The sequence below is a fragment of the Ornithorhynchus anatinus genome, chromosome X1 (genome assembly GCF_004115215.2).
Source record: "Ornithorhynchus anatinus isolate Pmale09 chromosome X1, mOrnAna1.pri.v4, whole genome shotgun sequence".
Taxonomy (NCBI): Eukaryota; Metazoa; Chordata; class Mammalia; order Monotremata; family Ornithorhynchidae; genus Ornithorhynchus; species Ornithorhynchus anatinus.
Window position 1 is genome coordinate 78,096,064 of NC_041749.1, and position 23,902 is coordinate 78,119,965.

General features: G+C 41.9%; 1 protein-coding gene across 3 annotated transcripts in view; it reads right to left on the reverse strand.

Moving 5' to 3' along the window:
* FBLN2 (fibulin 2) overlaps nucleotides 1–23,902 on the reverse strand; it is a 220,039-nt gene that overhangs the window by 87,640 nt on the left and 108,497 nt on the right. Inside the window, exon 1 of one of the 3 annotated variants that reach the window (XM_039910184.1) lies at nucleotides 21,384–21,425. The exons of the other annotated variants lie outside the window; for them this stretch is intronic. Within the exon in view, the coding sequence (XP_039766118.1) occupies nucleotides 21,384–21,405 (22 nt within the window). The 5' untranslated portion in view covers nucleotides 21,406–21,425. Of the gene's footprint in view, nucleotides 1–21,383; nucleotides 21,426–23,902 lie in introns of those variants that run through there. 3 annotated transcript variants of the gene reach the window in all.

A 23,902-nucleotide genomic window follows, 5' to 3' on the forward strand; every position in this document is an offset into this window, starting at 1 on the left:
TGTCTTGGGAAAAGGACTGGAGTAACATCTGAACTGCCACAGCTGGCAGATCTGTCCCAGAAAATGGCATGGCAACTTTGCAGTCTCACGAGGCCCCTGCAGTGACTCAGGCCTCTGACCCCCAATCCAGTCACCAGTAGATCCACTGTCTCCTGGAGAGGTGGGCATGTAGATGACAACTCTTTATGGAATTTCAGGACCTAGGATTCATTCATTCATTCAATCGTATTTATTGAGCGCTTACTGTGTGCAGAGCACTGTACTAAGCCCTTGGAAAGTACAATTCGGCAACAGATAGAGACAATCCCTACCCAACAGCAGGCTCACAGTCTAGAAGGGTCTCAACTCTGTCCTGCATATTGGGTCTAGTGAGGAACAGAAAAGTGGTGGCAGAGGAAAAGACAGCATGGGTGAATACCTTTTTCTTTATAATAATAATTGTGTTATTTGTTCAACCCTTATTAGGTGCCAAATACAGTGCAAAGTGTTGGGGTAAACAATCAGATCAGTTAGTCCTTATTCCACATACGACTCAGAGTCTAAGGGGGAGAGAGAACAGCTACTTAATTCTCATTTTATAAATGAGGAAACTGAGGCACAGAGAAGTGACTTGCCCAAGATCACACAGTTTGCAAGTGGCGGTGCCAGGATTAGAACCACCCGGGTCTTCTGACTCTTTCTTTCTTCTATGTCCAGTCCCTCTTTCCTTCCCGCTCCTTCATTTTTTCCTCCCCTGCCCCCTCAAAGCTCTGCCTCTGCTGAATTGACACCAAGTTCTTCCTTCTTGCTCAAAAATGAAAACAAAGAAGTCCTGGTGGGGTAACATATGCAACTTCTCAGCAAAGGGCAATTCTTCCATGCACACAAATTGGTAAGGATTGTCAGGCACTTACTGAGTTTACTAGTGAAACTCATGGATAAAAATCTCACCAGCAGTACCACCATCCTCAAACCCAAAAGCAAGCTATATCAATCCCTCACTTGTGTTTATTGAGCACTTATTGTGTGCAGAGCACTATACTAAGCACTTGGGAAGGTACAAGAGTTGCTAGGCATGTTCCTTGCCCACAAGGAGCTTACAGTCTACAGTCTAGCAGTTCCACTAATATCCATGAAATTAAAAGGTTTGAAATCATGAATCTTTGTTGGATTTATCATGATCCTCTGGTAAATGTAAAACTTTACCGATAAGTTTGCTAAAGTGTGACCTTGGGTAAGTTATTTGACTGCTCTGTGCCTCAGTTTCCTCATCTGTAAAATGGTGATTCAATACCTGTTCTCCTTCCCCCTTAGACTGTAAGCTCCATGTGGGACAGGGACTGTATCTGATCTGATTGCACTTTACCTCAGTGCTTAGCACATAACAATTCCTTAATAAATACCATTATTGTTATTACCAGATTTTTATTACTAACTGCCTCACTTTGGGGAAGGTCATAATTAGGTCATAGATAAATCCTAGTACTGCAGCAGTAATTACAGTAAGCAGCCCTGTTCCCAACAAATCTGCTTCCGTCAAGAAACTAACTGCTTTATGGGATTCAAGAGGCATGATCTGGTCCAAACTTATATAAGATTAGGCAAGCAAGACTCTATTCCCAGTGTCTCAAAATATCTTTGAGATTACAGAAAATTGGACGGCAATTTTCTAAATATGGGAGAGGAATAGGATGAACTGTATTTATCTGTGCTTGTCTGCTCCATCTCCTTAAGAAAGGATCAGGATTTTTCCTTATCCTGTCATAGTGCCCAGCTGATTGTGAGCATTTCTTCACCAATCCATTAGATTGGAAGCAGCTCAAAGGCAGGAGACTGTGTCTCATATGCTTTTTAAAATAATAATAATAATGGTATTTGTTAAGTGCTTACTATGTGCCAAGCACAGCATTTTCACATGTTTTCAGAGATGCTGTGAGGCTGGCAATGGAGGCTTCCTTCTAGGAGACCTTCAGGCTTAACAAGTGCATATTTGGATAAAAATGCCTCAGAAGAAAGTCACCTGGGGCCCTGATCCACACAAGATAAGCAATGAGAAGCAGCATGGATAGAGAACAGGCCTGGGAGTTCAGAAGGACCTGTGTTTTAATTCTGGCTTCATTACTTGTCTGCTGTGTGACCTTGGGCAAATCACTTAACTTCTCTGTGCTTCAGTTACCTCATCTGTAAAATGGGGTTTAAGACTGTGTCCAACCTGATTAGCTTGTATCTACCCCAGAGCTGATTAGAGTGCCTGGCACATAGTAAGCACTTAAATCCCATTAAAAAAATACAAAAGGAAAAGCCCAACACCAATCAAGAATAGTGCTAAGCAAGCAAGATTAATGGTTTTGTAGTCATGCTCCTCCAGTTCTCTTCTGAATCCTCCCTGGAAACCCTAATAGTAGCCCCCCTGCTTCCCTGAGACTTCTCTTTGGGAATTTAATTTAATTGGCATTTTAATCTCAAGCCCTGTCCTCCTGTCCACAGCCACCCCCAGAATCAATCAATCGTATTTACTGAGTGCTGACTGTGCGCAGAGCACTATACTAAGCTCTTGGGAAAGTACAATATAACAGAGTTAGTAGACACATTTCCTACCCACACGGAGCTTACACTCAGAGTAATGCCCAGCATCTAGTTAGGGCAGAGTGTAAGGCTGTCCACTGGAAAGACTCCGGGAATCGTGCACGAGGTCACATCCTCACCACATCCATACTCTGCATCCATCAGATCAGCCAAATGTTCCCTTGCCTAACCATGCCCAATTGTAATAAAAAATAACTTCAGGAGAAACATGGAGCTGAACCTGCTCTGGGGACTCGCTCAAATTCGAGAAAGCTAACTTGAGCCCTCTCTGCACCCAGTTTCCCTGCCCTTCCATTTCCGTGGATGGCCCGGGCATTGGTTTTGCTGGTAAGCCCATTGTGAGCGGGGATTGTCTCTCTCTATTGTTGAACTGTACTTTCCAAGCACTTAGTATAGTGCTCTGCACACAGTAAGTGCTCAATAAATACTATTGAATAAATGAATGAGGGGAAAGTATAGGAGGTGTCTGGGCTTGTGGAACAGCTCCCACTGTCATAGATCCAGAACTAAACTGGAAGCAATGCAACAGAAGCACTGGGGACCCACAATACTTTCCTCTAGGCTCTTACCTGTTCCCGGCCACCAATGGAGGTAGCAAGAGCAGGAGCTAATGGTGGAGGTGCCTGAGTCAGTGGCATGTGTCCCCAGAGCTCCTGGGCTACCATTTCTTGTTTACTCTCAGGTCTTCAGTGTGGTAGGAACTTTAGAAGTACAGAAACCCATGAAGCTAACCCTAGCAGTTCCCAGAACTGTCCCCGATCTATGCCATATCTATAGGCAACAGGGGCCCTAGGGGAAATGGCGGTGTGGGTCCACCAAACTCCTCCAGTGCTGTTTTCTATTCCTTCTGGTCGCTGCCCAAAATGGTCCTGTCTCCCCAGAAACCTTATTTTGGTGGCTTTTGGAAAATCGAAGCCCTTTTAGACTAGCAAATCCCCCTAACATGGGCTGGCTAGAGAGTCAGTGCTAGTCCAGTACTCTCCATTGATTGAGTCAGAAAGCCATCACACCAATAGGTTCTGTAAAGCCATCTGCCAAACATGGCCAGTGGACCATGAAGTCAAGGCACACTCTACATCATTGGACTTGGATCTGTGACCTTTGGGCATTTGATTTTCACCCCACCCTCCACCCCACAGCACCTATGTACATATCTATAAATTATATACTATAAATTATTCATTTGTATTCATGTCTGTCCTCCTGTAGTCTGTAAGCTTGTTATGAGCAGGGACTGTGTCTACCAACTCTGTTGTACTCACCCAAGTACTTACTACAGTGCTCTGCACAACGTAAGCGCTTAATAAATACCACTGATGATGATCATCTTCAGCACTAATAATGAGATGCAGCTTTAATGAAGCATCTTTCTCCTCCAAAGGAGTTGGCACCCATTAACAGATTGATTCTAATTAATGGACTAAAAATGCTCTTGAAATTTTTGATATCCTAAAGGTAAAAACAGCTGGCACCCAAATAGCACCATTCATCCTGGATTCTGAAATTTTTTCTTGGTTATAATCATTAATTACTTCAATCTCACAAATCGTGGTGATGCCCAGTTGTATGATCCACCCTAGGAAAAGAAAGCTGAGCCTTTGAGTCTGACAGTTTTCCTCAAGGTTATACAATGAGTCAGTGGCAGAGCCAACAAGTAATTCACAAATCTTGCCCTCAACCCATGTCCTGCTGAGACCTCTAAACCACTTACGAACTGTACCAAGTCATTCATGACATTTTCTATTTTTGAACTCGGAGTAAGTTGGCAAAGAGAGCTGTGGAAAGCAACTCACAAACAGCGGAAGAATAAACACTCATACACTGCTGGCTCCACTAACTGTCAATTTCTTTTTTATGCCCATTTAAAATGTTTCTCATTCCACCTCCTATTTGGTGGTGGCTCAAAATTCAATTCACTGTGGCTGATTTCCCTTGACAAATGCCATTGAATTTTCAGCATGCATTTTCCACTCTCTTTTCTCCCCTCTGCCCCCTACAGACAAATGAAGAGAGGCCTTCAAAAGAAAATCACTCTTCCAGTTCTGGTGCCTTCATATGATGGAGATAAAAGAGTATGTGATATTAAGTTTCTAAGCACCAAATGTAAACAAAAGACTACAATCAGTGATGACAATTATCTTGGCTGAATTCTGTTATAGCTACAAAAATACCGTTTCCAAGTCCCCATTTTCACCTCCTCCCCCAACTTATTAGCAACTCCATCATTTCCTTCTACTGTTCCATCAAGGAGGAACTGCAAGTTGTTTTTTTTCCATTGACTTATATGCCCCTTGATATCCCTTCCTAGGAAAGTGTTTCATCAAGCACAATCAGAGCATGATATTTGTTATTCAGGGCAAAGCTACAACTGATTCCACTTCCCTCTAAAATCATGGAACACATTTTAATGGCAGAGATATGGAGGGGGGAAGGGGGAGGGGGGAAACCTAAGAGTAACATCATGATCCTGAAACCAGCTGACTAAACCAGAGGATATATCTGCAATGACAACTGTGATTTTTGTACCACAAGCAATTAGAACAACAGAAATAAGAGGTCATTATCAGTGATCTGATAACAGTTCCAAAGTAAGAAGCTCCGGTACAGGAAGTACTGAATCATCAACTTCCCCTTTCCCTCCTCTGTCTTCCATTCTGGGTATAGAACTGCCCAGTCAGCCAGTGGCCTAATGGAAAGAGCATGGTCCTGGAAGTCAGGGGACATAGCTTCTAATCCCAGTTTCACCACTTGCCTGTTGAGGGACCTGTGCTCTTCTCTGTGCCTCAGTTTCCTCTTCTGTAAAATGGGGATTAAATGCCTGTTTTCTCCTCCCCACCTACCTTGTGAGCTCCATGAGGAACAGGTATAATGTCTGATCTGACTATATTGTATCAACCTCGGTGCTTAGTACAGTGCTGGGCACATAGTAAGTGCTTAACTTATTACTATTCCCCCCAAAACACTGGAAATGCCAGGAGGGAAGAGTGTGTTTGAAGTTAGAGGCACATGACAGTGGGGAAATGGGATAAAAATGCTCATGCCAGTCTCCTTCTCTGGGACTACCCACCATTGCTGAGGCTATTAAAGTAGCATTAGGATGCTGACATCACTGGCGTGGTGATCTCAATTCTGTAAGCTTGTTGTGGGCAGGGAACATGTCTCCCAATTCTGTTTTATTATACTCTCCCAAGTGCTTAGTACAGTGCTCTGCACACAGTAAGCACTCAATAAATACAATTGATTGATGGATTGATTTCAATATCATCATCATTTACTGAGTATCTTCTATGTGCAGAGAACTCAACTACGTGTTTGGGAACCTCCAATACAAGGAGAAGATGTGGTCCCTGTCCACTGGCAAACCCCCCACCCCACAAAACCTGGCACAGAGTACTTAAATTTGCTATGACATAAAATTAAGGAACCAGATGGAGTGGCTGATTCCTCTCTTATTGTTACCCCAGTGACTAGCTCTAAAAGGAGCTGTAGCTTTTAAAGCCCCTGAAACTCCTTAAACATTGGTCTGTCACACACTGCTCTGGTTCACTGTGATTTCAGGGAAACTAAAATTGAGAGAAGCTAGAGTTGTTACTGGCATCCTCAACTAGGAACTAAAGGACATCAATGGCACTTAGTATGAAATTTCCCTGCATCTGTTTGGCAAGCAGACACACCTGCTGAACAAACCACAAGTCATCCATACAATGTTTAGGCAAGCATGTCTGTCTTCCTAAATTCGCTGCCTTCATGTTCAATTGTAAGAGCCTCAAAGGCAGGGACTCTGTCTTTTCCTTCCTTTGTAAATACCCTATTTTAGCACATTGGATAGTGTACTGTGCTCTCCCAAGAGCTTAGTACAGTGCTTTGCACACAGTAAACACTCAATAAATACCATTGATTGATTCGTATTTTGCATTTAGTACAGTGCTTTGCATACAGTAAACAATAAATACCACTGATTGATTTGTATTTTGCACATAGCAGACATTCAATAAATACTGCTGCTGTTCTTGATGGTACCAAAAAAGATCTGCCCAGCAAATCTTTTCCCTAGTAAGGACATAGAGAGGGTTAAATAAATGAAAACAGCATTCCACACTTCTAGCCCAGCAGAAATCACTATTCAGCCTCTCACCCACTGGTCAGTGGTATTTTCAAGGAAGGAGAAAGAGCAATCACAGCTGGAGAAAGCAGTTGGGAGGCCAGTGTTGCTGAGTAGGGAGTCTTGTTTGAAAAGTCAGAAATGAATCTGCCCTATGCTAAGTACATTATTGAAAGGAGATGGAACAGAGGGCGCCTTTCAAGACGTTCCCTTGCTGAAAATACTAAGCTGCTCTCAGCTTCCTAGTCTCTGAGGAGGAGGCAGGAGGTGTTCAGCTCAGTTCTAACTTGCTCCTCCTCCTCAAATCTCTTTAACATACCAGGACATTCCATCACTCCTAAAAAGACAGAAAACATAAAAGCCCTTGACATTTTCATGCCCCATCCAAAGTAGACCCAACCCTTACTGGAGCCAAAAGGAGAATGCTGGACAAATGTTACAGAGTGACAGAGTGCAAGTAAGTGGCTTTAGTATGTATTGTGATGTCTATGACTGCATCTCTGGGTCTTGTAGCTAAGTTGTTCTAGGATGTGTTTGGTTTTCAACAAGGTTAGGTTTTCGACTCCACTTCCAGGTACAAAAAGAACAAAAGGATTGAAATTCCCCTGTAAGAATTGCATCCTTGGAGAAGCAGCGTGGCTTAGTGGAAAGAGCCTGGGCTTGGGAGTCAGAGGTCATGGGTTCTAATGCCGGCTCCGCCACTTGTCAGCTGTGTGACTTTGGGCATCACATCACTTCTCTGTGCCTCTGTTCCCTCATCAGTAAAATGGGGATGAAGACTGTGAGCCCCACGTGGGACTATCTGATTACCTTGTATCTACCCCAGCACTTACAACAGTGCTTGGCACATAGTAAGCGCTTAACAAATACCATTATTGTTGTTGTTATCCATGGGGGCTGCTGAAAGCTGTTTCTCTGGCCTCTCAGGCTGTACTGTCTGACTTCTTTCTGAATTTGACATTGACAGAGAGAAGGAAGGTCCATCGGCAATCGGGTTCAGGTCTGATTTATGATTCATTCATCAACATCTCTCCAATACCAATCTATCTAATCCAGTGGTTCACAAAATAAGTATCCAGAAGCACTGGAATGTGGTAGGGATGGATGCTATGTAAGCGAGTTGTGGGCAGGGAACGTGTCTACTAACTCTGTTGTATTGACTATTGACTACCGTCACAACATTGCTAAAATCCACCCCTTCTTCTCCATCCAAACTACTACCACGTTAATGCAAGCACTTACCCTATCCTTCCTTGATTATTGTATCAGCCTCCTTGCTGACCTCCCTGTCCCCTATCTCTCCACACTCCAGTCCATACTCCGCTCTGCTGCCCAGATCAGTTTCTTTCAAAAATGTTCAGACCATGTTTCTCCACTCCTCAAGAAACTCCAGTGGTTGCCCATCAACCTCCACATCAAAAAAACCCCAAACATCACCACTGGCTTTAAAGCACTCAATCACCTTGCCCCCTCCTACCGCACCTTGCTGCTCTCCTACTACAACCCAGTCTGCACACTTCGTTCCTCTAATGCTTACCTTCTCACTCTACTTCGATCTCATCTATCTCACTGCCGACCTCTCGCCCACGTCCTACCTCTGGCCTGGAATGCCCTTCCTCCTCATATCAGATAATTGCTCTCCCCCACTTCAAAGTCTTATTGAAGGCACATCTCCTCCAAGAAGTCTTCCCCAACAAAGCCCTCCTCTCTTCTCCCACTCCCTTCTGCGTTGCCCTGGTTTGCTCCCTTCATTCATCCTCCCTCCCATCTCCACAGAACGTATGTATTATAGTAATAATAATGTTGGTATTTGTTAAGCGCTATCTATGTGCAGAGCACTGTTCTAAGCACTGGGGTAGATACAGGGCAATCAGGTTGTCCCACATTAGGCTCACAATCTTAATCCCCATTTTACATATGAGGTAACTGAGGCCCAGAGAAGTTAAGTGACTTATCCACAGTCAGCTGACAAGTGGCAAAGCCGGGATTTGAACCCATCACCTCTGACTGCCAAGCCTGGGCTCTTTCCACTGAGCCATGCTGCTTCTCATATCTGTAATTTATTTATTTATGAATGAATATTAATGTCTGTCTCCCCCTCTAGACTGTGAGCTCATTGTGGGCAGGGAATGTATCACTTGTATTGTACTCTCATAAATGCTTAATACAGCGCTTTGCACACAGTAAGTGCTGAATAAATACAATTGAATGAATGGACTTCTAAGTACTTTGTACAGTATACAGTACTCTGTATACAGTAAGAACTCAAATACTATGAAGAGACAACAAGCGAACATAAATAGAATTGATTAGTTCTGTGGCTTTGTCATATGGTTTGAATCTATTTCTAAGTATCCATTAGTGATCTTTTATATGATTAGCTGTCAACATTCACATGGATCCCCTTCATCTTAATCTACAGGTAAGACTAATAAGTATTTGTGAACTTTTATTTTTATTTCTTTTAGAACCAAAGAGGGAAAGAGTATGCTTGGCTAAAATGCATATGTAAATCTTCACTTCACAAAAAGAATCAAATCAATTTTCATTGATTTCATTCTGCTGTTGTATTGATTTCCTTTGTGATTGGTGATATTAGAAGTTACTGTTTTGGGATGCAGTCTTTTACTTTAAATTTTTTTTTGGAAAATGAATGGCAACAATAATAGCAGCGTGGCTCAGTAGAAAGAGCCCAGGTTTGGGAGTCAGAGGATGAGGGTTCTAATTTCGGCTCTGCCACTTTCCTACTGTGTGACCTTGGGCAAGCCACTTAACTGCTCTTTGCCTCAGTTACCTCATTTGTAAAATGGGGATTAAGTCTGTGAGCCCCACATTGGACAACCTAATTAGCATGTATCTACCCCACTGCTTAGAACAGTGTTAGGCACATAGTAATCACTTAACAAATATCATTATTACCATTATTATCATTATTATTTTGCTGAATTAATCCTTAAGTGGATAGTATCCTTAGGGATGAATCCTTAATCCAGTGTATTTTAATCAAAGCAATCATACATTTTTCAAAATCTGTCATTTCGCAAAAAAAATGGGTTCAACAGAGCTGGTCAATTATTTTGGGAGAAGAGGGCAACAAAAACCATTAAAAAACTAATTTGGGGTGACCATTCAAACCACTGATCTACTTCAGTGAAGCTCCCCTTGTGTCCTGGAGTGCTTAAGAAATCTGAGCATGATAGTAAAGAGGATGGGTCTCATATCTCAGAAAAATCTACATCCTTACTGGGAATAGCTTGAGGATTTTGATCTCCAGTCTGAGTGAAGCCTGACTCCAATGATATAAATGTTCTAGGTTTTTTTTTCCTCAAGTAAGTGTTGGAGAGATTAGGATTGGGGGTGAGAGAATGGACAGAGGATTTACAGCATTTATTTTACTTGTGTATCACAGCTGGATCATAGGTTGACACTGAGATGGAAAGTCCCTTGGGGTGAGATAGAGTGGTTTTCTTCTGCCTTTTATTTTTCTAAGAAAGTGGTATTCAGGCCCAAAGAGGAAAATATCTCTGTCACACAATGGTCTGGTCAGGCACCTTGCAAAGGCAAATCAAAGTTGGAACAGCAAGAGGAATGACTCCAAACATTAAGCTATTTCTGCCTAAACGTATAGTATAGATGACCTCTAAACATCCCTTCAGTTTTAAGGCATAGTACCAGGGATCTCTGAAAATGCTCTAGAATCTGGTAGATCTTGGATGGGAATGGATCCAGTTTTGCCTTCAGACCTGATTTAAAGTGTTTGACTGAGGAGTCCTGAAAGAGCCAGGGATGTAAATCACTTAGCTTGCTGTAAATAGATCTAGTTGGAAGAGTACAGACATATCTAAATATTCCACAGTTGGGCCTGCACACTAATCTCCACCCCCTTCCTCTCCAATTACCCCCTAGCCCCTAAGCACTGGGTTTCTAGCTGGGTTTAAACTGCCACCCCATATTATTTAAGGTGCTTTCACTTTACACATCCTATTTATAGAGAGGGGAAACTGGGAATGAAAAACTCTGCAAGCAGGGTAATTTCTTCTTTTTCTTAAACCCTTAAAAATGTGCTATTTGCTATTTGTTTAAGAATCTAAGTTTTTATGAACACAAAATTTCTTAAAAGTAACGAGAGCCCACAGAAGGGGATGGTCCAAAGTTTTGCTGAAATCCTTTGCTGTAATTATCATATATACACAAGGATTATCTCCTATGAATCAACGCCTTATTGTGGCAGGAGAGTTTGCGTACGCCAATCAAGCTTAGAGCTATGCCATTGAGAGAGACTCTCACCAGGGTTACCCAAGAACATTGATTCCTCTGAAACGGGGTGTTGGAGAGGATTTTGTGAATACCATGGACTGCCCGAAAAACAAACAAATGGATTTTAGAGCAAATTAAACCAAAGTGGCCTTTGGAAGGCCAAATAACTGGACTTAGATTAGCATATTTTGGACACATAATCAGGATGACTAATTCTCTGGAGAAGACACTGATGCTAGGAAAAGTCAAGGGAAAACGTGGAAGAGACAGACCAGCAGCTAATGGATAGAGACCATAACAACGATAACGGAAGAACTGTTAGAAAGGTTACAGATAATAGCAGAGAACAGGATGTTCTGGAGAAAGTATATCCATGGAGTCGCTATGAATCGGAAACAACTCAATGGCATTTAATAACAATAATAGTAAAACACAAGGATTTGTTGAATTTACATCATTTCTAAATACATATAGGTATATCAAAGCCCTACAAAGCCTTATTGAAGGCTCACCTCCAAGAGGCCTTCCCAGACTAAGCCCCCCTTTTTCCTCAGCTCCCCCTCTTCCGCATCACCTCGACTCACTCCCCTTTGCTCTCCCCCCCACAGCCCTTAGATATATATATATGTATCTATCTATAACCATTTATTTATTGATGCCTGTTTACTTGTTTTGATGTGTATATCTATAATTGTATTTATATTGATGCCTATTTACTTGTTTTGATAACTGTCTTTTCCCTTCTAGACTGTAAGCTCAATATGGGCAAGGATTGTCTCTCTTTATTGCTAAATTGTACTTTCCAAGTGCTTACTACAGTGCTTTGCACACAGTAAGCACTCAATAAATATGATTGAATGAATGAATATCTTCTCGTATGTCAAAGTATAAATTCCTTCCATCAATAGTCTTTATGAGTGCTTATTCTTCTTCTTCTTTCTTTTTTTTTAAAGCGCTTACTATGTGCCGAGCACTGTTCTAAGCGCTGGGGTAGACACAGGGGAATCAGGTTGTCCCAAGTGGGGCTCACAGTCTTCATCCCCATTTTACAGATGAGGGAACTGAGGCACCGAGAAGTGAAGTGACTTGCCCAAAGTCACACAGCTGACAAATGGCTGAGCCGGGATTTGAACCCATGACCTCTGACTCCAAAGCCCGTGCTCTTTCCACTGAGCCACGCTGCTTCTCTTATTCTGAGCACAGAGCACAGAGCACTCTCCTAAGAATTTGGGAGAGTACAATAAAGTAGACAAGATTGATGTAAAATCACTTACAGGTGAGAAGAAGCAATAGCATATGAAAATATGGGCATAAATGCAATATATGTGTATTTCCCTAAGTGCCTAGGCAATGTAGATGTGCTGAAGTGGCTGGGGAGATGAAATGTTTGGCAATATTAAGAAATATTAGATTGAAAGCTCATTGTGGGTAGGGACAATGTCTACTAACTCTGTTGCACTGTGCTTTCACGTGCTTAAGTACAGTGCTTTGCACACAGTAAGCACATTGATTGAATGATTTGAAGGCCTCTTGGAGGAGACGTGATGTCAGAAGGGAAATTCTGAAATTCCTTAAGAGCAGGGACCACCTCATGACCTTAAAACATATCCTCATCATATGAAACAGGTTGTGAGTGCTTAGTGAAGGCTTATTGAATGAATAAATGAAGGAAGGAAAAATGGAAGAAAGAAACTGTATGCACGCCTTAACGTTCCCAGAAAATGTTTGGGTTCTGGATTGTTGTTGCCCACAAGGTCACAGTGATATCAAAGACACAAGATAAATAAAATTATTTTCCTTTTGCTCTGGATTCTCCTGCATACTTCTCAAAGTATACCTTGGCTGCTAGGAATGGCTAGTTGATTTATCCTTCAGAAATTACTTGCCAAATTACACGAAAGCCCTTGATTCTCTGATTTTCTGTACCATTCTGCTACAGTCTCTAGTTAACAGTTCTCACCAAGGGTATAGTGCTGGTCCTGATAATAATAATAATAATTGTGGTATTTGTTTACCCAAATTTGTGCCAAGTACTATACTAAGCACTGGGCTAGATACAAGATGATCAGGTCCCACAAAGGGCTCACAGTCTAAGTAGGAGGGAGTACAGGCATTAAATCCCCATTTTGCAGGTGAGGTAGCTGAGGCACCGAGAAGTTAAGTGACTTGCCCAAGGTCACCCAGCAGGTATGTAGCAGAGCCAGAATTAGAACTCAGGTCCTCTTTCCACTTGGCCATGCTGCATCCTGATATGGCATTGAAGTGAACTCCAGAACTTGGTGAGTAGAAAAAGGCAATTTTGTGTTTTATCTGTCATGAGGGTGACATTTTAAGCTCCTGGGAATGTAAGCAATAGAGAAAGAAGAAAATAAATGTTTTGGAGTTGTGTGTGTTTTATTGGGGGTGGGGAATACGGAGAGGAAGGGCAGGGAAGAGTCTGATTTTCCACATCCACCCACAAAGCATTATAAATTGTTGATGAGTAACAAATCACTTTAGCACTAGTGTCTTTGATCAATAATGCACTATTAAGAAACTTCCACCAGCAAAGTCATGAAAAATGGTAAATCACAACAGTAATAATAGTAATAATAATAAAGTTATTTGTTAAGCACTTACTATGTGTCAGACAATGTACTAAGTGCTGGTGTAGATACAGGATAATCAGGTCAGATAAAGTCCCTGCCCCACCTGGGACTCACAGTCTAAATAGGAAGGAGAACAGGTATCAAATCCTCATTTTACATATGAGGAAACTAAGGCAAGGAGAAGTTGAGAGATTTGTCCAAGGTTACACAGCAGGCAGGTGACAGAGCCAGGATTAGAGCCCAGGTCTGCCTCCCAGACCTGGGCTCTTTCCACTAGGCCACACAGCTTTCATATCATCACACTGCCCATCGATTGGTGGTCTGGTGGGATGAGAATGACATCTCTCTCTCAGTACCCTGATGTGCCTGTGTTCTCAATGAATCCTAACCATTGGATCTGTACTTTGATTCTAAATGCAAATCAGCTAGTGAATTATAAACTAATCAAAATGATTCTGGTTAGAATCTTGCTGGCAGTATAAAAACAGTAGGATGATCTCTCATTTTTGACTTGAAGCTGGTGATTGTGGTGGCATCTATGAAACCCTCTGGCATTTCTTTAGTGCTCCATATATCGAGGAAAAGCTCATACAGGCAACTGAAGATTAGATTCCCTTATTGTTTGTAGATTTCTACAGAAATGCCCAAATTTAGGTGATTTACCATTTTTCATGGCTTTGCTGGGAGAAGCTTCTTCTTCAGGTAAGTAGGCTTCAAGTGGTCTAAGGCTCACGCTTTCTAGGTTTTGAAAGTTTTCTCCTGGATGGGAGAAGGTATGTTCTGGAGAATTGGTCATTGGCCATCTGGTCATTGTCATCTTCTTGTCACCTACAGGCAGATCTTGGTAGGCCTTCATTTTGCTATAATCACAAGCAGCTGCAAGACACTGTTGATAAATGTCTTGCTTTGCTACAACTAGTTTTTAGTTTTTCAGACATTTTCACTGAATCAGTCTTGGAAGTGCCTCTTTGTCATATCTAATAATGTTGGTATTTGTTAAGCACTTACTATGTGCAGAGCACTGTTCTAAGTGCTGGGGTAGACACAAGGGAATCAGGTTGCCCCACGTGGGGCTCACAGTCTTAATCCCCATTTTACAGATGAGGTAACTGAGGAACAGAGAAGTGAAGTGACTTGCCCACAGTCACACAGCTGACAAGTGGGAGATCCAGGATTTGAACCCATGACCTCCGACTCCAAAGCCCGTGCTCTTTCCACTGAGCCACACTGCTTCTCTAATCTAGTACCACTGACATCAGTACCAGTAGCTCTTGTCCCTTGTCCCAGTAGGTGTGAGGTGATGCTGTCACTTGGGTGCTTTACAGGCTTCTTGATTCTCCAGAAATTCACATTTAACCTTCTCATTTGCTTGAATTCTGCTTTTCAATAAGCTGCTTGAATTGAAAACTTAAATTTGGAACTCATGAGTTATAATCTGAAATACATATCTTTGCAACTTGGGTGCCTGCATCCATTATACTTTTTTTTTTTTGATACTGCATGCCATTCTTCTTCTTCATCTGACCTCCTCTTACTTCTTTGGCAAATCCTTCTCAATCTCTCTCCCTCATTCTTCCCAATTGGGATGTCCCTCAAGACTCTGTTCTGGGTCCCCTTCTCTTATCACCTCACACATTTCCTTGGGAAGCCCATTCACTCCCATGGCTTCAACTTCCACCTCTAGGTGGATGACTCCCAAACCTCTCTCACAAGCCCTGACCTCTCTCCTCTGCAATCACGCATCTCCTCCTGCCTCCAGGACATCTTTACATGTTCAAAACTGAACTCGTCTTCTTTTACTCCCAATCATCTTCTCCATCAAACTTTCCCACTACAGTTGAAAACACCACAATTCCTCCCCGTCTCTGAAGCCTGCAACCTTGGCATTATCTTTGACTCTTTCTTTTTCAATCTCTATATTCAATCTGTCACCAAATCCTATTGGTTTTTCCTCAACAGTTTTCCAAGATCCACCCCTTCCTCTCCATCCAAACAGCCACATCCTGATCCAAGGGCATATCACAGCTTAACTGTTGCATCAGCCTCCTTGCTGATCTCCCTGACTCTAGCTTCACCCCCCCTTTAGGTCACACTTCACTCTGCTACCTAGATCATTTTTCTAAAACATTCTGCACATCTGCCCAGAACTCAGAAACCTCCAAAGGTTGTTCATTTCTCTCTGCAACAAACAGAAACTTTTGACCATTGCCTTTAAGGCACTTAATCAGCTCTCTCTCTCCTTCTTATCCATTCTATTCTCCAGCTAGACTCTAGCTTGGACTCTTCTTTCCTCTCAAGCCAACCTATACACTGTGCCTCATTCTCATCTCTCCCACTACCAACCTGTTGCTCACACTCTCCCTTCTTCCTGGAGCTCCCTGCCCCTTCATGTAACATCTACCTCCCCCACTAGATTAAAAACTCCTTAGGAGCAAGGATCATAACTACAAATTCAATTTACTCTCCCAAGTGCTTAGAATAGTGCTCTGCACAGAAAAGGTGCTCAGTAAAGATTATTTATTGATGTATGCTGACGACTATGCTCAAGAGGCACAAGACAATGAATAAATGATTAGGATTCATGTGTATATAGAGTTGTTTTTTGGTCCAAAGATGAGGGTGAGATTGTATCTATGAATGAGTGCTCTGATGAGAATACAGTGCACACTTGCAAACTGTGCCTATTTAAACGTAGTAATGTACCTCAACTGCCTCCAATTTTTCTGCAAAACTTGATAACTTTGGCTTTGAATTCTTTCCTACAAAATACTGGCAACTTTGACCTCCTAGTCAACATGTGATATATTGATAAGTATACTTGCATCATTCCTTTTAGAAGCAAAATTGTAACTTTAAGCTTTTATCCTGTGACTCTTGAATTACAAAGGGGCAGAACCAAACTACCTATTACTTTAGAGAGAAGTTGTTTTTAAATACTTCAAGATGGAAAATCACAGCTCTATAATAAGAGACAGACTATTCTAGTTCTCACAATTAGAGGTATACAATGACTCATTTGAATTAGACCTTTTGAGCAATTCTGTTTTCCACTTTACTTTAAGCATACAAATTTAAAAACAGCATTTCATGCTTGACATTTTCAGCAATCATCAATGGCTTGTTGATGTGTATGCAAAATGCTGTAGTGAGTCTATATTTAATGTGATAATAAGGAAGCCAACATTTAAAATTATAGGCAGGGAAACCCAAAATTCCCTCTAACACTTCAGAATCTGAACCTGAACTATTTGAGGCCTGGAAGTTGATTGAGAATTGAAAATGCTCAACATCACAAACCAAAGTTTCTTTTGAGGTCTACTGACTCTTTTTTGAAAATAGCTTGAAGACTCAATCAAGTACAATACTACAAAAGTTTCATCCTGCTGAATTGAACTAGGGATAGGTGAATTGCTTGGAGATACTCTGAGCAAAAGTATTCTAAGAGAAATAGGTGAATGGGTCATATCAGTATCATCATCATTGCCAAAAATAATCTACATTTGCAGGTCACAGGTTAAATAGAGTCCCTGTCTTCAGAGAATTTACAATGAAGAGGGACAGGGAAGAGGAAGGAGAAAGGGAGAGAAGAAGGGGACAGAGAAAGGGAGAGAGAAGGAGAAAAATGGAGGGGTGAAGGCAAGGTGAAGGAGGGGGGAGAAAAAATGGTGAAGAGTGTTGGGGGGAGAAAGAGTGGAGGCAGGAGAAAGCAATGCTCTTAAGATTTTAAGTATTGTTGGGGAGACCATGTGCCAAATGTGGCTGAAAAGATAAAATGTGGAACTGGCAATTCCTTTCCCACCTTATGTACATAAAGCTCATCTTTTGTTGTGCTGTAACATTTGCTTTCTGCTGTACTGGATGTCATTTTGTGGGAAGGAAGTGTCTACTAACTCTGTTACATTGTACTCTTCCAAGCCCTTAATACAGTGCTCTGCACACAGTACGTGGTCAGTAAATACAATTGACTGATTTCAAGTCTGCCTCTTGGTATTAGGATTTCTTCAAACCCATTTACTGAGTCATTCTATTTCTAATTTGCTGCAAGCCAGGTTGGTCCTTATGCTGCTCTCGCCTCCAAGCAGTCTACAGGTTTGTCTCATTGTCTGTTTGGAATTTTACTTCACTGACTCTTTAAAATATTTCCTTTGTCTCCCTTGTTGATGTTTTTCTCACTGCAGCACACCACCCTGCTGTTGTTTGGGTATCCTTTATGGGACATTCTCAGGTGTCCCACCCAGTAAGATATGATGCAATAAGAATTGCTTTAATTCAGGTGGATTAACTGCATTCCAGGGTTCGCAATAACAATCAATCATATTTACTGAGGGCTTACTGTGTATGGAACACTGTACTAAGTGCTCAGGAGCGTACAATAAAGCAGAGTTGGAAGACACATTCCCTGCCCACAACGAGCTTACAGCCTAGAGTGATAATGTAATAATGACTGGCTTAAAGATGACACAGGGATGACACTAATACAACTGCTCAAAGGGTCACACCTGATATTTATAGTAAATCCAGGTCTTTCAGCAATATAGAAGATTGGATTTTAACTCTTGATCTCCAAAGTTTCAGCTTGGTCCTGCTCTGTCAATCTCCCAAGTGAAACACTCAACGTCTTGATTTTGTTTTCTCCATCTACTCTTGCCTCACTGAGACAATGTTGCTATTTAATAATGCAGTAACAGCATTTCACCCTGTCCTCATGGAGATCCTTAGCTGAGGTCAGATTCATAAGGACCTGAGTTGTAATCCCATCACATGTCTGCAGGGTGACTTCTGGCAAGTCACTTAACTTCTCTGAGCCTCAGTTACCTCATCTGTAAAATGGGGATAAGACTGTGAGCCCTATGTAGGATGGGGACTGTGTCCAACCTGATTAATTTGTATCTACCCCAGTGCTTAGAACAGTGCTAGGCACATAGTACTTACCAAGTACCATAATAATTATTTTGTGAACACTGTGTGGTGGGTTAATTCAATCACTAGCACTTTATGAAGTGCTTTTCAGAATCAGCAATCATCTATTGGTCTTCCTGAGTATTCTTATAAAATTCCATCATCAATATATAAAAATAGCTACTGATTGATTCAAGGACTTCCTGTGATGCGCTTAACATGTTAAGATGGAATAGTTTCCCAGAATACTAGAATGGTAATCCTAATGACAGTTTCCACATCTATGGTCATGTCCTCAATCATTTCTGCCTAAAATCAGTTGAACAAAATTGGACCTATTACACAATCATAACTTCACTATATCGATGAGTAAAAAGTTAGAGAAAACTGCAGTTCTCACATGGCTGGCCATAACACACTGTGAGTGGCCTTGGGATCTTGACTGTAAACTCCCTCTCTAATCTCTAAGCTTCCCCATGGAGACTGTAAGCTCCTTGGGGCAGGGACTGTGTCTTCCAACTCTATGGTGAACTTTTCCTAATGCTTAGTTCAGTGCTCACCACACAGTAAGCATTCAATAAATATAACTGATTGAGTGACAAACTTCTCAATGCAGCCCAAATTACTAAATAATTGACAGGACCCAGGCCTCTTAACTGATAGTAGTTATTAAGTGTTTACTATGTGCCACTGTGTTAACAATAATAATAATAATAATAATGATGGTACTTGTTAAGCGCTTAGTATGTACCAAGTAAGCACTTGCATGGACAGAAGATGAGCAGAGTGGCCATACAATACCTGTCCCAAATGGTCCACGCAATCCAAGAAGATGGAAGAGTCAGTATCTCATCTCCATTTAACACTGAGCCAACAGAGCAGTTAAGTGAGTTGCCCAAGGTCACACAGCAAGCCAGGAGTATACCTGTGACTAGAACCTGGGTTCTCAGATTCCCAAGCCAAAGCTCTTTTCGCTAGGCTATGTTGCCTCTCTTGATGGAATCCAATGTTCTGGGTGATCTATGAACACACTGTACAGGTGTTGAAATTGTTCCAAGTACTCTTATTTCCTATCCAACCAAAAAGTAGTCATGATAATAATTATGGTATTTGTTAAGCACTTACTATGTGCGAGGCACTGCACTAAGCACTGGGGTGGATACAAACATTTCAGGATAGATGCAGTCCCTGTTTCATTTGGGGCTTCAGTCTCGATGCCCATTTTACAGATGAAGTAACAGGCACAGAGACGTGAAGTGACTTGTGGCGAGGCCAGAATTAGAACCTGTGACCTTCTGACTCCCAGGCCTGTGCTCTATCCACTAAGGCACATTGTTTCTAGCAGTAGTAGTAATAGTACTAAGTTCCTACTGTGTGCAGCACACTGGGGATCATGTATACACTACGTTATGACCTAAAGCCACACTGCAATATTGGGAAAACTTAGTTCATGAAGGTTTTGGACAGCATTGAGATTTCACATTTTTACAGTTGGTTTTCTTGCCCTTTTCGTTGAAGATGTTGACAGTCATAGCCTTGAACCAACATGCCACTTCCTAGCTGTTCTGTAAGTTGAAGAGGAGATTGTGTAAACCTTCCTGCTTTATAGATCTCATCAGGTGTACTAACAAACTCTGATGCTGGCTTCCTTAGTAGTCAAAGCAAAAGCCATGTCTTCACGTTTTGTCAAGTTCCCTTATTTGTAGAAGCTTGTCCACGATGGTATGTTCCAAAGATCACTGAAGTGTGATTATTATCTCTTCAGGATTACTTTTTAGCTTGTAGTAATCAATTGATCAATCATATTTATTGAGCGCTTACTATGTGCAGAGCACTATACTAAGCACTTAAAAAAAATCAATCAATTGTATTGTGATAGGAATAGAACCATCTGCTCTTTTCGGTGGTGCTATGGTAAAGTGCAAGGGGTCATTTCAACTTCTCCAGGATACATAGAAGTCCTTGATTTGCATTTGTTCTGCATAGCCTTGACAACCCACCACTTGTCATTAATGTTCCTTAGTTCGTTCTTCATGCTGCATCAATAAGCCACCCTTTTGTCTGTCAAGAGGATGGGCAAGGGGTTGACAATTAATTTCAGCAAGAACTCTTTATGATCTTGATGTCATCTGAATCAAACAAACCCTAATAGAGACCACCATCTTAATGGTGACTTGATCATTTTTTTTATGGACAACCACTGGTAGTTGCTTTGGTCAAAGTAGATATGGTTTCTTTCTCTGATAGAGCTGATTTGAAGTTGTAGTGAAGGTCCTCTTTTTAATCTTCATTCTTTAGATTTTCAGCCATCTGGATGTTTGGCTGGCTTCTTTGGGATAACTAGCAAAAGTTTGGATTGTATCAAGCAATGATGAGTCCAGCATTGGGACTATGCATAGCAGCAGGGATATGAATATCCTTTCAGCCCTCCTGTCAAATAATGATAAGTAGTTCTTGCAAAAACAGGTCTTAGATTGTTGGATTTGCTCCTGAACAATTTATTTCTTAACACCAAGCAGTCTCAATTCCAAGGTTTAGGAAAAATAAACAAACTGTAAATCGAAGGCCTAATCTTGTTTTTTTAAGTAATCCCCAGAGAAACCTTCAAGTAGAGAAAAAAGACATAACTTTGGTTTCTGTCTACCCCTCTCTCTCTCTCTCTCATTCTCTCTTTCTCTCTCTAAGTGTAAATCTCCTTTGAAATACTTCCCAGTGCTCAGTCATGAAGAGGTTACATTGTATTTCTGCCATGTCGTGAAAGGAAAATTGTTTCCCCAAGCCCTGTTTGGTGGGTTGGAGGGGAAACCCTTTTCCCTTCCTCTCCATTGCTTTCAGGCAATTTGCTGCCTGGATAAATGTTTACACTCTCTCCAGCTGCCAGTTTTAGACAGGCAATACAAAAGGATGGGAGAAGGGAGAGGGAGGGGCGGGGGAGTGAGGGGGGTGTAAAGCAGAGCACTTCAAATACTTACTGATGCACCTTGGGCTGAGCATCTCCAGAGTCCTGCAGAGGGAAGCACATCAGTCCAGCGATATTTCATCGGGCAACCAGCAGGGGGCGTGGAGCGTAATACTGGCAACATGCCTGGAGTTCTGAAACATTAAACACCAAAGACTAGGGGAGGCACGGGTGGTGGGAAGGAGGCACACAGGCTCATGGAGGCATGAATTTTTGCTTTTTTTTTTTGGTCAAAAATTCTATCAAGGTGACAGAAAATGAATTTTTTCTCTGTTGGTGTGACCACCCCCCCCCCACGGTGGGTTCAGAACAGGAAATGTGGAGCAGGGGACTTGATCGTCTAACAAAGGAAAGATAATTAAACAGACAAAAGGTGGATAGGAGGGGAACAAGGGACAGGCCAATCTAGACACAAGTGAAACCATTCTGCTTGCCATCCTGTGTGCCTCCGGCAGAGCTTCTGGGTGGGGAGAGCTGTCTGCCCGCATTGTATGTGCAGGCAGATTGATTGCAGGGGCCCAGGGAGATATGGTGAAGTACAGCACTGTTAGATACATACATGTTCATGAATTCAATACTGGGCAAGCCAATATGGGGATGAGTGGGAGTTGCATGGAGGGGATTGACTGAAAAGCTTTCTCTTATTTCCCCTGGAAAAAACACTTCTCAAATGTCAATTTTGCAATCAACAAGCTCTCTTAGGAACACATCTGCCAGCATTAGAGAGGACTATTCTAGAGTCCAAAGATTCCAGTGTTTAGCTCTCAGGCACATCCAAGAGGTCAGTAAGCCAGTGGGTGTTGAAGATTATAAGCTTTTGTTTGGCACATTGCTGGGAGTGAATAGACCATTGTGAGTAAACCATTGCTATTAACTTTCTTATCCTGTGTGGTCCAATTATTTCATTTCACGCTTCAGCATTGCTATCTACATGTGAATTGAAATTTCCCATGATGATCAGCTTGTAGGAGATTGGAACTGCTCTGATGAGTCTTGCCAGATGGTTATAGAAGCTTTCTTCTTCTTCACCATTATACCCAGCTCCAAGTATGCCGTCTTGGCTGAACCTCTCATTTAGCTTTGCCCAACTCACTGTGGTCTCAGGCCTCGGGGCAGTTCCTAGAGGCTTGGCAAGATGGAGGAGGATCCACCATACCCAGAATTCAAGAGTCAATTGTACAGACCAGGGGATAATCAGGAGACATACAAGAAAGCACACCCCCTCAGACCTGCTCCTTGCCTGCAGAAATCCAAGGAAGCGTTCACTTACCAAGCAGATCAGGCTCAATTGAAACCAAAATCCAACTACCAATCCCTCTGTCCTAAAAGAAAAAAGGCTGGGGACTGCAACAGTTATTATAAGCAGTAGGTTGCATCTATCTGAATGCTTTCCTTGTTTTTCAAACTGCTGTGTTATGTCTACCAATTGTAGTCACAAAAAACCTAGAAAAACATCTGCACAAATGAAATGAAGTATTTGTAGATTGTCTCCCTGAGATGAACTTCCTCTTCAAAAGCAAAGTTAGGCAGCTTCAGAAGCGGATTCAACCTTTGGGCCATTGCAGGAGGGAGGAGGCAGGTATTCTCTTGCGGCTTGAAAGAATGACTGTACTTTCCTGAAGCAACTAAACTACTTTCAGGAAGAGACTCTAGGGAAAGTATCCTGGAATAAGGAGGTGTCTTAGTCCCTACCCTCAAGGAATTTTCAATCTTAAGTGGAGAAGACAAAAGAAATTTAACTCTCCAGTAAGATAAGAAATACCTTACAGCTGCAACAAAAACCTACCCACGGTCAAACCTCATGGCCTAAATAAAGGCTAAAAAGCAATTAACAGTTTTTCCTGACTCGAGGTCCTAAGCAGCCCAAGAATTCAGATTGTCCCAATGTTTTCATAATATTCAGTAGATTGAGGAGGCCAGCAAGAGAGTGGGATTTCTGCATTGGAGAATGAGAAGGAGAGCTTGAGAGAAGCCCCTCCTAAAATGTTCCAATTTTCCAATTTGACCATGGGCTTGAATTGGGGTTGGGGAAAAGAAGGGTGCTTCAGAGAAACTTATTTCATTTAATACAGTATAAACAGACGATTCTTACAGAATTTCAGAAGGCAACAGTTCACCAGCACTTGACAAAATCACCTATTTGGGAATCATCTGCTGGCCTGCAACTGAATTGCCCCTCAGCTCTCAGCCCACGCACCTCATCTTTCTGCTCCATCTCTTCTAACCCCTCCATTACTTATCAGCCACCTTCATTACCATCAATAGTGTATTTGGGGCATGTAGTTTGTGGAAAGAGCACAGGCCTGGGAGTGAGAGGACCTAGGTTCTAATCTTGGCTCTCTCACTTGCCTGCTGTGTGACCTTGAGCAAATCACTTAAATTCTCTCTGTCTCAGTTTCCTCATCTAATAATAATAATAATAATGTTGGTATTTGTTAAGCACTTACTATGTGCAGAGCACTGTTCTAAGCACTGGGGTAGACACAGGGGAATCAGGTTGTCCCACGTGGGGCTCACAGTCTTAATCCCCAT